The sequence below is a fragment of the Musca vetustissima genome, unplaced genomic scaffold (assembly GCF_032173495.1).
Source record: "Musca vetustissima isolate MV318-11 ecotype Yass unplaced genomic scaffold, APGP_CSIRO_Mvet_v1 utg63570, whole genome shotgun sequence".
Taxonomy (NCBI): domain Eukaryota; kingdom Metazoa; phylum Arthropoda; class Insecta; order Diptera; family Muscidae; genus Musca; species Musca vetustissima.
The window spans coordinates 45,874-59,452 of record NW_026881340.1 but is presented as its reverse complement, the minus strand read 5'-3'; the positions used below and the strand labels follow the sequence as shown (position 1 = coordinate 59,452).

Here is a 13,579-nt window from a genome sequence, read left to right as displayed (position 1 = left end):
TTGTTGGAGAGGAAATAATGTGATACAAAAATAACAACAACAATGAGATGTCGGCATAACCCGGATTGCTGTAAAATGGCATCGCTGAATGAACGAACGAATGAATGAATGGCTGCCGGGTTAACTTTTATTGACCACAGCACCAATGAATCGCTATAAATTGTTCGATCACAGCAATGTTCGATATTAATTCTTAACCGAATCTAAAAGAGGAAACACCTCCAGCACCACCACCACACCAACTTATTGCAGAAATCATCAACCACAACATGGCCAAATTGGTAAGTATCGAATATTTGTTGGTTCGGCTGTCTGTCAATGACAACCATCAATGGGAATCGAATATTTAAACTAAAAACTGTCGCATCGTAACATTATAATACACCAAACATATATGTGCATGTGTATGTATGTTAGTAAAATCTACATTGTAGACTGACACTGGCATTGTTTGGTATATTCGAATAATTGTTTTTGAGGTTTTTGTTCAGTTACACCACATTTAATGCCATTCCATCTCTTTGTTGCTTCCCACAGTTCATTTGCTGTCTTGCCGCATTGTGTGCCGTAGCTGTGGCCCGACCCGATCAATATGATGCCGCTGCCGAGACACGCAGCTTCTCCGCTGACATTAAAGAGGATGGCAGCTATCAATATCAATTTGATACCACAAATGGCATTGCCGCCCAAGAGTCTGGAGTTGGTGGTTACTATGCCAGTGGCTCATCGGCCTACTATGCTCCAGATGGCCAATTAATCACCTTGACATATACGGCTGATGAAAATGGTTTCCAACCATCCGGTGATCATTTGCCCACACCACCACCAATCCCCAATGCCATTCTTAAGTCTTTGGAATACATTCGCACTCATCCCCATCAAGAGGAAAGACAAGGTGGCGCCCAAGTCAAACGTTTCCAACCTGGTCAGATTTATTATAATAAGAATTGATTTTTGTTGTGGCTTCATGGTGTCCTCTGATTAGATTTAGGGTTTTCCCCCAATCCATCTCCCATCCAACCACCTACAGTCCATCCTGTTTATATCCCATCCATCCAAACAACAAATATCCAAATAAAGACTTTATTTGTCCAGCCATTGTTACATGTTATGAAAAAGAAAAGAAAAAAAAACAAATTAAAAAAACACATAAAATAAAAAATAAAAGTATTAAAGAAATAAATACAATTATTTTGTTTTTACTAGCCGAAATTGTAAAAAGAAATATTTTTAAGTAGATATTCGAGGATACACTATCCCTTTTAGAATTTGTACCAAATCTGTTTCAGACTATTTGGAGTCGATTTTGAAATGACCGTCTGTGATGCGTAAGATAAATTAAGAAGGAGGACCAAGTAACCCTGCACATCAATATTCTTTTTAAATTTGGATTATGTTTGAAAATGTGATAGCTCTACCAAATAGCGCAATTTTTGAAGAAACCCTAAAATATAATGTCATGCGATGGGTCCTTTTGGTCTACTCCAACTAGAACTTTTTTGGGATTGTATCTGGAGAAATTTATGTGAGTACTTGCCATTTGGCCTACTTTACAGTGGCTGAGCCACAGGCGGAATTATGTCCACCAGCGCACCAGCACCGAAGTGCTGTATCAATTGGAGAGCATACAGAAAGCACACTCTCCCTCTTTGGAGTGGTGAAACCACAACCCCCGCGAAGCTCCCCAGGAGGCCACACCAACTTTTAGGCTGGATCGACAGATCCAGGGGCACCCGCTGTACGGATAACGTTCGATCAGACTCAATATCGAAGCCTCTCCCAGTTTGGCACATGTCCGGGCGGGTATCCCAATACAAAAACAGACGACACAATGCACTTACCGCGTTTCCGCAGCAGCAACCACGCAAATGGCAAGTAAAACACTGCCACTGGAAGCAACAACGATGAACAAGAACACGGAATACAAAGAATTAGCATGCTGTCCTCACGAACTGCAACAAAGGGCCCAAATGACCGCGGCAACGGACAACGATGCACAAACTTTAAAAATCCGCCCTAACAGACGGCCTTTATAACATGCAAATGAGGTTGGAACCACGTGAAAACAAGTTGAAACCATGAAAAAGCCCACGACGCATGTTCATAAAAATATGAACATGAATCTTTCTTTTATCTTGTCTAGCTTAGAAGAAGTAATAAAATAATTAAGTGTCTTAGATAATAAATTGTAATGTAGATCTGTCATAAATGTTATTGCTTATTTGCTATGAATTTTAAGATAGAATTTTCAATGTTATCAATTTCCAAGAAGTCATTAAATCCATATGTGGTTTTCCCAGCCATTAAATCCATATGTGAGTTTCCCAGCCATTAAATCCATATGTGTAATCTTCATTGATCATGTACACTGGTGCATACGATAAGTTTTATGATAATAAAGGTTGTGACCCACGCACGCACTTATCTATGCACACAGTAGGTAGAGAAGGTCACTGGATTAAGAAGGAAGAGATAAGAATTATTATTAGGTTGCATTAGGCTAAGCTCGAATAACATATGTAGCTCTTAAGGACAATATTTTTTAAATAAAATCAGTACTCAACCAACATCCAAGCCGGCAACATCTTTTATTAATACGCGCGTAAACAGTGGTCCTTCGAAAGAGAAAAAAAAGAATCAGTGACCGGAAAAGTGTGCACATAAAAAAAAAATCTAATTTAAGAAAGAATTCTATTTGAAAAAATAACTGTGGAAGCCACATTGAAAAGAATATTACCAAAAAAAAAAATATATATATAATTTAAGAAAGAATTCTATTTGAAAAAATAATTGTGAAAGTTACAGTGAAAAGAATATTATACAAAAAAAAAACAGAAAATAGTGACGAATTAAGAAACAAGGATATTATCCAATAGAAAAAAAAATATTATAGTGAAAAAAAAAGTTCATAAAATTAAAAAGCCAAAGAGGCTAAGAAATTAGAATATATACAGAATATAGCGGAAAATTGGAAACAGAAGAGCTTAAATCAATAAAGGTAAAACTATTAAAGAATAATAAACTGTAGAAAGAGAAATTAGTCAAAAAGACTTTAAGACGAAATAAATTTAAGAAAACCGAGAGGCCTAAAGGCAAATATTAAAGTAAACCAATTATTAATCCAAAGAAGCAAATAAAAATGTCAGCAGAAAGATATACCTTATATAAAACCCAAAATCAAATCCTCAAGGAAATATTAGAGATTTCAGAGAAGCTGAAATCGGGAACGACTAGGAAGGTTGCTTTAGAAGCAAATTCAAAGTCGCTGGAGAACAAAATGCAGGAAGCCAGGACAAATCAAGCGAAATTAGAATTATATGACAACAAACGAATTTTATTCACGAAATTGATTGATAAAATTTTGGATCACCCGAATATAAACAGCCTATCTGCAGCAAGCATACGAAATTTGGTAGATAGCGTTAACGAAAGCATACATGCGTTGAGAGCAATGGGTATACCGTTGGAACATGCGGACCCTATAATAGCCAGAATAATAATAAGGAAATTGGATAAAGATGGACTCATTCAATATGAGCAGAACGTCAAAAAATCAAAGGAGATCCAAAAACTTGAAGATGTAATGGACTTCTTAGAACAGCAATACCAAGCCTTGGAAGCATCAACGAGCAAAAAATATGCTGTTTCAGCAACGTATAAAAATCAAGATAAATCCGGAGGGTTGGAAAAGAGGCAATGCAGGTTTTGTAAGCTGATTGGACATGAAGTTGTGGCTTGTAGAAAATTTGCGGCACAACCGGCAAACGATAGATTTAGTTGGGTGAAAGCAGCCCAAATGTGCCTCAGATGTATTAAGCACTCGAAAGACAAAAGATGCCTGAGTGATTCCAAATGCCAGAAGTGTGGATTACAGCATAACACATTAGTCCACTTGGAAAAAACAAGCAACACAAAATCCATGACCACACATGCAACAACAAATGTTCTTCTTGCTACAGCTCAAGTTCGAGTCAAATCTTGGTATGGAGAATATATCACTTTAAGAGCCTTGATAGATCAAGGATCACAGATAACTTCTGTATCCGAAGATGCGGCGCAGTTGCTACAATTACCAAGATCAAGGACTGAGGTAAGATTACGAGGTCTAGGAGATACCATGGTGGGCGTTGCGAAATCTAAAGTATTGCTGAAGATAAGGCCGAGATTTTTCAGCAACAATAAAATTATAACGGAAGCACTAGTCTTGCCGAAATTAGCATCAGCTCATCCTGACAACAATTTCCATTACGACTTGGAGAAATGGAAAAACATAACTCTAGCAGATCCAAATTTTTATAATTCTGAAAGAATCGATCTGGTAATTGGAGCGGACCTTTTCCAACAAATATTGGAAGAAAGTGTTCGCCATGAAGAGAAGATAGTGGCACAAAATACAAAACTAGGATGGATTCTTTCCGGAATAATTCAGATGAAATCCGGAGGAAATAACGTGAGATCAGCTGCGACGACGACAATAGAACGGTTTTGGGAAATAGAAGAGATTGAAGATGAAGAAACGATAGCAGAAGATGATTACTGTCTAAAACTATATGAGGAAACAACACGAGTCGATCAAGCGGGAAGATTTGTAGTGCGATTGCCATTTGCTGAAGACAGACGTTTGGGAGAATCATATAAAAGAGCAATGGCGAGATTTTTAAGTCTAGAGAAAAGATTAGAAGGATGTCCGAAATTGAAAGCAGAATACATAAAAACAATAGATAATCTAATTACAACTAAACACATGGTGAAAGTAGAAAAGAGAAAACAAGGAAAATATTATATGCCGCATCAAGCAGTGATACGTGAAACCAGCTTAACCACAAAAGTAAGAGTGGTGTTTGATGCATCGTCGAAAACATCAAATGGAAAGTCGCTGAATGACATTATGCATACAGGTCCAAAGTTGCAAAAGGACATATTTGATATTATTACCAAATGGAGAACTTGGAGATTTGTCATATCAGCCGATGTAGAAAAAATGTTTAGACAAATAAACATAGACAAAGAAGATCAAGAATACCAATATGTCCTGTGGAGAAATAACAAGAGCGAGCCAGTGCAACAATTCAAACTCACCACAGTGACATATGGCACCGCATCAGCACCGTTTTTGGCTGTAAGGACGCTGATAGAAATTGCAAATCGATGCGAGAATCAAGATATAGCCAAAAGAATAAAAGAAGATTTCTACATGGACGATTTACTTACAGGAGCGAATTCAAAACTAGAATGTATGGAAGTACAAGAGAATATAGCTCAACAACTGGAAATGTATGGGTTCCATTTAAGAAAATGGATAGCAAATTCTTCGGATATATTGAGAGCTGTAAATCGGGCTGAAGAAAATGAAGTATTGCAAATTCAAGAAGATAACTGCTTGAAAACGCTAGGATTGCAATGGAGTCCACTGATGGATTGCTTTACATTCAGTATGGAAGTAAAACAGGAAGACAAGGTGACCAAACGAATGGCGTTATCAAGTCTAGCGAAAATATTTGATCCACTGGGTTGGCTGACACCAGTAACCATAACAGCAAAACTATTTATTCAGCAGTTATGGATCCAGCAATTAGATTGGGATATACCGTTGAATGGAAAATTGAGTGATGACTGGAAGAAATTTGCGTATAGTCTCCACGTAATTAAGAACGTGAAGATACCAAGATGGTTTCAAATAGCACCAGTCAGTGGAGTAGAGCTACACGGGTTTGCTGATGCGTCCGAAAAGGCATATGCGGCAGTAGTTTATCTAAAAGTGGATTCTCAAATTGCAATCGTGGCTGCGAAGAGCAAAGTTAATCCTATTAAAAATACCAAGACCCTCCCAAAATTGGAACTAAGTGCTGCCCACCTCTTGGCGAAACTGCTACAAAAAATAAAAAAAGTATTATCATCAGCGGCGGCAATTTATGCTTGGAGTGATTCCATGATTACGTTGGCATGGATAAACAACCCAAAAAATAAAGATAAATTTATTAGAAACAGAGTAGTGGAAATTATGGAACGAATCCCTAAAGCGAAATGGGCTTACGTTAGATCAAAAGAAAATCCAGCTGACTTAGGCTCCAGAGGCGTTGCTCCTGAGATTTTGGCCAACTGTCAATTATGGTGGAAAGGGCCGGAATGGCTGATAAAAAATGAAAATGAATGGCCCAAGTTAAATCCGACAGTAGTGGCAGCAACGACAAAAATTGCGGCAGTAGAAAAAAGCGTCTATGAGCAACTTATGAAGTTGTCATCATTTAAAAAGCAGTTACGAGTCATGGCTTATATTCTACGATTTATTAAAAAACTGAGAGGAAATAAGGTAAAAGGTGAGCACTTAACTGCGGAAGAAATAGAAGAGGCCGAAATTGCTTTAATCAAAATGCACCAAGAAATTGAATGGCCGGCGGAAATTAGTCAGCTAAAAACTTCAGGAGCAATAAATCATCGAAGCAATATAGCATCATTGCATCCGCAGCTCGACGAATATGGGGTTATGCGAGTAGGAGGAAGACTGGGTTGGTCAGAGCTAACCTATAACGAAAAGCATCCAATACTGATTCAAAAATCACGATTAGCTGCGAATATTATAAGGAGAGCTCATATGGAAACATTGCATGGAGGAAATCGGCTGATGGAAAATGTTTTAAGGCGCAAATATTGGATAATCGGAGCCAAAAATAGAATAAAACTCTGCGTCAGGTGCTGTCCACGATGTACGCGCTATAGGGGAGAAGTACGAAATCAGTTAATGGGAAATCTACCAAGGAGTAGAGTGAATATAAGTCAACCCTTTCAACATTGCGGAATAGACTACGCGGGTCCGTTTCAAATACGATGTTCGAAAACGAGAGGAACCAAGTCTATGAAGGGTTACGTAGCAGTATTTGTGTGCATGGTGACGAAAGCGGTGCATTTAGAGGCAGTTAGCGAGCTTACGGCAGAAGCATTTTTAGCAGCGCTGAGAAGATTCTTCGCAAGGAGAGGAAAATCAAGCGATTTATATTCCGACAACGGAACGAACTTTGTCGGGGCATCAAGGCAGCTAGATAAAGATTATATAGAGGCGATAAAAAGCAACAATACGTTAGCGCCAATTCTGGAGAATGAACAAATAAAATGGCATTTTATCCCCCCGGCAGCTCCTCACTTCGGAGGAATTTGGGAAGCTGCAGTTAAGTCAATGAAATACCATCTTAAAAGAATCATTGGCGAGATAAAATTAACGTATGAAGAGATAAGCACGGTTCTAGCTCAAATTGAAGCAGTTTTAAACTCAAGGCCGTTGCATGATCTTGGAAGCGGCACAGACTATATCGACACCTTAACGCCAGGGCATTTCATAGTTGGACGCCCGTTATTAGAAGCTCCGGCGAAGATCGATGAAGGAAGTTTAGCATGTGTGAGCAGGTGGAAACTGCTGCTACGAATAAAAACCCACTTTTGGAGAAAGTGGAAAGAAGAATATTTGACTACTTTGCAAAATCGCCCAAAATGGAGAAAAGAAGATCGCAATCTGGAAGTGGGACAGATCGTGCTGATCAGAAATGAAGAGACTCACCCAGCTCGTTGGCCATTGGCGAGAGTGACTGAGGTACAACCGGGCAAAGATGGAATAGTGAGAGTAGTTACGTTGAAAACACAAAATGGAGAAATAAAAAGACCAGTACATAAATTATGCCCATTAGAGCACGAAGATGAGAGACCTGAAGAGGAAAAGGTAGAAGATACGCTGAAAAAGGAGGTCGAAGTGAACTCAACAAAGAAGTTACCAAGATTAACAGCAAATTCCTTTATGATATGGACTATGATGATAAATCTTTGTCTGATTATGACGACTAAGGCCTCATCAGTAAAAGAATTAAATAGTTCGACGGCAATATATCTTGATCCAATCTCTCAAATCCACATGGCCTCGTCTTCATGGAACATGATTGTATATTTTGAAATGAAAACGTACTTAGAAACACTGGATCTTGCATCCACATTGCTCAACGCCTCTAAAGAAATATGTCCAAGGCTCCAAACATTTGAAGACCAGTGCTGGTCGGTAATAAACAATATGGAATATAAAGTAAACAAAATCAAGGCGAATAATCGGCTTTTCATGAGGGATGATAAACGGCAAAGAAGAGGAGCCCCATTGAAGTTCATAGGGTCTTTTCAACATTGGGCATTTGGTGTGATGGACGACGATGATCGTGTGGCGATGGAAAATAATATGAGAAATCTGTTAGCCAACCAGTACGACTTAAAAGAATTGTCAAAAAAGCAGACATCGATAGTTGATTCCACGGTCAATCTGCTAAAAAGAACAACGGAGGAAGTCAATTCGCACTTTGTGGAGATAAAGTGCAAAATTGATAACATAACCGCCACCATGAACGAAAATTACTTCGTGTATAGAGAATCTATTCGTTTCTTTATTATAACTAAAGAAATCCATGAATACATAGACGAATGTGACGATGTGCTAAAGGAAGTCATTAACCTGTTACTGGACATTAATAATGGTCATATACACCCTGTGCTCATCAGTCCGGAGAAATTGCAGTCGGAAATATTTAAAATTCGAAATGAGCTACCCACGAAATATGTTTTACCCGGAAAATCTTCTGGTACAGAACTTAAGGAGGTTTTACATTTGATGAGGGGACGTGGAATGTACATCGGCACACAATTGGTGATCGACTTGAAGATACCTCTTTTCAACAGACAGTCATCGCAGTTCTATAGAGTAATCCCGATTCCATTTGAACATGACGGTGCGGTATTGATAGCAAGGATAAGGTCGCCATACATCGTGTACAATTTTGAATTGGATTCGTTCCACTATCTGACACAAGTCATGTTGAACGAATGTAAAAACACATTGGGAGATGAAATTGTATGCGAAGAAAATTTTCCCTGGCGAGATGCGTCGACCAACAATTGCGAACTGTCACCCCTGAGGCCGCGCATCGAGATAAACTGCACGTACGATGAAGTTGAAAGCAGTTCCTATTGGATACAGCTGAGGCAAAAGGGAAATTGGCTTTTTAAGACGTTTAAGAATGCAACGGCTCATATTAAGTGTTCCGAAAAGCAGCAATCCATCATAGAACTTCCACAACAAGGTATTCTAGCCCTTGATACAGATTGCACGGCTAGAATTGACAAAGTGACTCTAGTGGCGGTCCATCAGGTAAGAAATGAAATGTCAACTCAATTTCACTCTATTCTTTTAAAGGACGTCAGTGAAGCCGACAAAGAAGCCATAAAACCCCTTGGAAACGTATTGGTGAAACATCACAATGAGATCAGCCAGCTAAAGACGCTCGTGGACGATTTGAAGAAGCAGAAACTAAATTTAAGAGGTTTAGAATTTCATAATTGGTCTGGTCACATGTCATTTATTTTAGTTACCATAGTAGTTATAATGTTGCTAACTCAGTTTATAAGGAAAATTATAATAAGGAGACGGATAGCAGCAATTCAGTTCCAAGGAAGGCCGAATGTTTAATAAAGTATCTGCCGGCCGGGAGAATGTTCATAAAAATATGAACATGAATCTTTCTTTTATCTTGTCTAGCTTAGAAGAAGTAATAAAATAATTAAGTGTCTTAGATAATAAATTGTAATGTAGATCTGTCATAAATGTTATTGCTTATTTGCTATGAATTTTATGTACTTAAGATAGAATTTTCAATGTTATCAATTTCCAAGAAGTCATTAAATCCATATGTGGTTTTCCCAGCCATTAAATCCATATGTGAGTTTCCCAGCCATTAAATCCATATGTGTAATCTTCATTGATCATGTACACTGGTGCATACGATAAGTTTTATGATAATAAAGGTTGTGACCCACGCACGCACTTATCTATGCACACAGTAGGTAGAGAAGGTCACTGGATTAAGAAGGAAGAGATAAGAATTATTATTAGGTTGCATTAGGCTAAGCTCGAATAACATATGTAGCTCTTAAGGACAATATTTTTTAAATAAAATTAGTACTCAACCAACATCCAAGCCGGCAACATCTTTTATTAATACGCGCGTAAACACGCCGGAACTGTTGGAAGTAGAACTCTGAAGTTTGGTATACTGTTGACAATAATAATCCAAAGGGCATGTGTGAAAAAATTGGAATGTAATACTAAGAGGTACTAAAAAGTACTAAATAATATATTTGAATAGAACTAGTAGAGATACTTATCTGAAAATTGATATGTAGCTATTACAAATAGAATGTTGTAAAAAATAGTTTTGGAAATTAGTAGGGGAGTGGAGTGGCTAGCAAAGTGCCCGCTATATATGGAAATCTTCGTATGCGGAAAGGGAATACAAAAAATATTTCATATGGTATCGTAAATACTGTAAATTTGTTGTACTATAGTTTGCGATTTAGTACTCTTCATACACATAAGCACTATTTTCCGAAATCTCTCTTACTTCCATTAAACAGATTAAAACCAGTAAGGAAAGTAGTAAAGTACCCCATACAAAATTTCGTGCAAGTCGAAAGATATATAGGGACTTTGGTACACCATTTACATTAAATCGGACGAAGTTATATATGGGAGCTATATCTAAATCGGAACCGATTTTCACGATGTTCAACACACTTCGTTCTAGACGTAATTCAGCCCGCTGTGCCTAATTTCGTGTAAATCGAAGGATATATAGGGAGTTTGGTGCACTATTTACCTAAAATCGGACTAAAATATATATGGGAACTATATCTAAATTGAACAGATTTTTCCCAATTTCAATAGGGTTCGTCCTTGGGCCAAATATGTGATGTATGCCAAATTTCATCCAATTCGGATCATAAATGCGACCTGTACTCTGTTTACAAATTAAGATGGACAGACAGACGGACATGCATAAATCGACATAGAATGTGATTCTATGCATTAGTGCATTTGCTATTCTATTTACTATTCGTACAAATCAATCAAAATCAATTCGAGTTTCCATAGTTATCTCTATAGCCAAATACTGCACTTCAACAGTAATCTAAATTCCAAATCGCAGGATCCAAGCAAATCCAAATGGTTCCAAATATAGTACCATCATACTTAGAAGTAAGAATTTCCACAACTACATCAAATTTAATTCCACCAAAGTTTTGCAACTTTCGGGATTCGAATTCTACCCGTTCACCAATGTCCAATTTGTACCAAATTTTGTGCTTTTCGTACCCATAAGTACGAATTTCCAAAACTACCCCAGTCATGTTCTCCAATAATAACCTTTAGTCCACATTTAAGGATTCCAGCTCTATCCGTTCACCACACTCCAACAGTAATTTTAATCATAAATTTCAGGATCCCAGCCCTATCCGTTCACATAAATCCAAATTGTAGCATATTTAGTACCATTTAGTACTTTTCGTACTTTAAGTTTGAATTTTCAACACTGTCTCAATCCTGTACTCTAACAGTAATTTTATTTTCAAATATAAGTTTTTTATCTCAATCTAAATAAACTTAGTACCATTTAGTACACATAATCATGCATTTTCAAAACTACCTCCATATCTCAATCCTACACTCCACCCTTAATTTTGATTCCAAATTTTAGGGTTCCCGCTCACACAAAACGAATTGTACCCTATTTAGTACCACTTAGTGCTTCTCGTATCCAAGAGTACGAAATTCCAATACTACCTTAATTCTGTGATTTGCATTCTAAATTTAAGTTTTCCATCTCTATCCATTCACTCTGATCTAAACTGTACCAAATTTAGTACCATTTAGTACACGAAATGACAAATTTTCAAAACTACCGACATATTTCAATCCTGCACTCCAACAGTAATATTAATTTAATCAAAATTTCAGGATCTCAACCCTATCCATTGGTACCATTTAGTACTTTTTGTTTCTATAATTAAACTACGTCAATCCTACACTTCAAAAGTAATTTTAATTCCAAAATTCTGGAGTCCAACTCTATCCACTTAATCAAGTTGTACCAAATATAGTACCATTTAGTACACATACGTACTATGCTTCCATACCTTAATTCTATATTCTAAAAGCAACCATTATTCCAAATTTTAGGTTTCCAGCTCTCTCCGTTCACCCAAATCCAAATTGTACCATATCTAGTGCCGTTTAGTACTTTTCGTACACACAAATACGAATTTCCACAGATGTCTCTATAGCTCAATATTCAACAGTAATCAGAATTCCAAATTTCAGGTTTTATACTCATCCGTTTAAGCAAAATCCAAAGTGTACTATATTTAGTACGATTTAGTACTTTTCGTACCAATAAGTGCGAATTTCCAAAACTACCTCAATTCTACACTGCAACTGTCATATTAATTCCAAATTTCAAGACTCCCGCTATATATGTGAACCAAAATCCAACTTGCACCAAATTTAGTATCATTAAGTACTTTTCGTACACAAAGGTACAGTAGTCCTAATTCCGATTTTCAAGATTCCATCTATATACACTCAACTAAATGCAAATAGTACCAAATTCAGTACTTTTTAAAAAACGTAAATACGAAAATCTTAAACCATTTCTATACATCAACACCACTTCCCAACCTGTATTCTGTATAAAATTTCAAGATTTTAGCTATATATGTTCAATATATGTAGAATTAGAACTAAATTTAGTACTTTTAGTACACTTATAGGTCGAATTTCCAAAAACCCTTTTGTACATCTTTCTAACTTTTCATCAGTGACCCACATTCCAAATTTCAGAATTCTAGCTCTTCCCGTTCGCCTAATACAAAGGGTACCATATTTGGTACATTTTAGTACTATTCGTACCGTTCTAGTTCGAATTTCCAAAAACCCAGCCTAATCTCACGCTAATCAACCCACACTCAAAATTTCAAGCTTCTAGCTTTAGCCGTTTCGTCTGGGCTATGATCTGTCAGTTACTCACTCACTTAACACTAAGCTCTTTTATATATATATAGATATTTAAACATAAACACTGTAAAAAACCATGCCGATCAAAAATGCCAATGCCCCAGGGGGAAGCTTTGAACACTTTGACTTCGTCCATTAAACAGTAATGAAATATTTATATCAAGCTTAAAGTATGTCATATGTGTATTCATTGTGATGGTTACATACTTACCTATTAGTTAAAATTTATAAGAAACCAAAAATTATAAAATAACAAATGAGCCTTGAAAAAAAGTGTTCAAAGGTGCCCCCTCTCCCCTAATAAAATGGTACTAAAAAGTACTAAAACTATATTACACCGGAACCTTTGGAAGTAGAACTCTGAAATTTGGTATGCAGCTTTGTCAATGAAAGGCGAAAGGTAATGTGCGAACAATTTTTATGTGCTGAATATTATATTACAATGGAACAGGTACGGGTAGATATCTGAAACATGGCATTTAACTCAAGCTATTACAAATATCGTTCTATTTGTAAAATATTTTTTGAAAATCGGTACTAAAATGTACTAAAAAGTTATGAATATTATATTACAATAGAACCGATAGAAATAGAAATCTGAAACTTTGTATATGGCATTTACTATTACTTTACATATCTGAAGCTTGGTATCTTGATTCAACTATTACAAGTACTTCGCTATGCATACTTTTTGTGAAATACAGTCAA

General features: G+C 36.9%; 2 protein-coding genes across 2 annotated transcripts; both read left to right on the top strand.

The window, feature by feature from the left end:
• The first annotated feature begins 206 nt into the window (after positions 1-206).
• Positions 207-951, top strand: LOC133327314 (pupal cuticle protein Edg-78E-like). Its single transcript, XM_061535879.1, has 2 exons — positions 207-281; positions 538-951. Exons 1-2 carry the CDS (start codon positions 270-272, stop codon positions 949-951), a joined length of 426 nt encoding a protein of 141 aa, XP_061391863.1. The 5' UTR covers positions 207-269.
• Positions 952-4,364: 3,413 nt separating this feature from the next.
• On the top strand, positions 4,365-9,998 carry LOC133327315 (uncharacterized). Its single transcript, XM_061535880.1, has 2 exons — positions 4,365-9,104; positions 9,218-9,998. Exons 1-2 carry the CDS (start codon positions 4,430-4,432, stop codon positions 9,226-9,228), a joined length of 4,686 nt encoding a protein of 1,561 aa, XP_061391864.1. The 5' UTR covers positions 4,365-4,429; the 3' UTR covers positions 9,229-9,998.
• Positions 9,999-13,579: the final 3,581 nt, after the last annotated feature.

Excerpts from the sequence above, each read along its gene's own strand:
- LOC133327315 (XM_061535880.1), top strand. The coding sequence starts at position 4,430 with ATGAAATCCGGAGGAAATAACGTGAGATCAGCTGCGACGACGACAATA.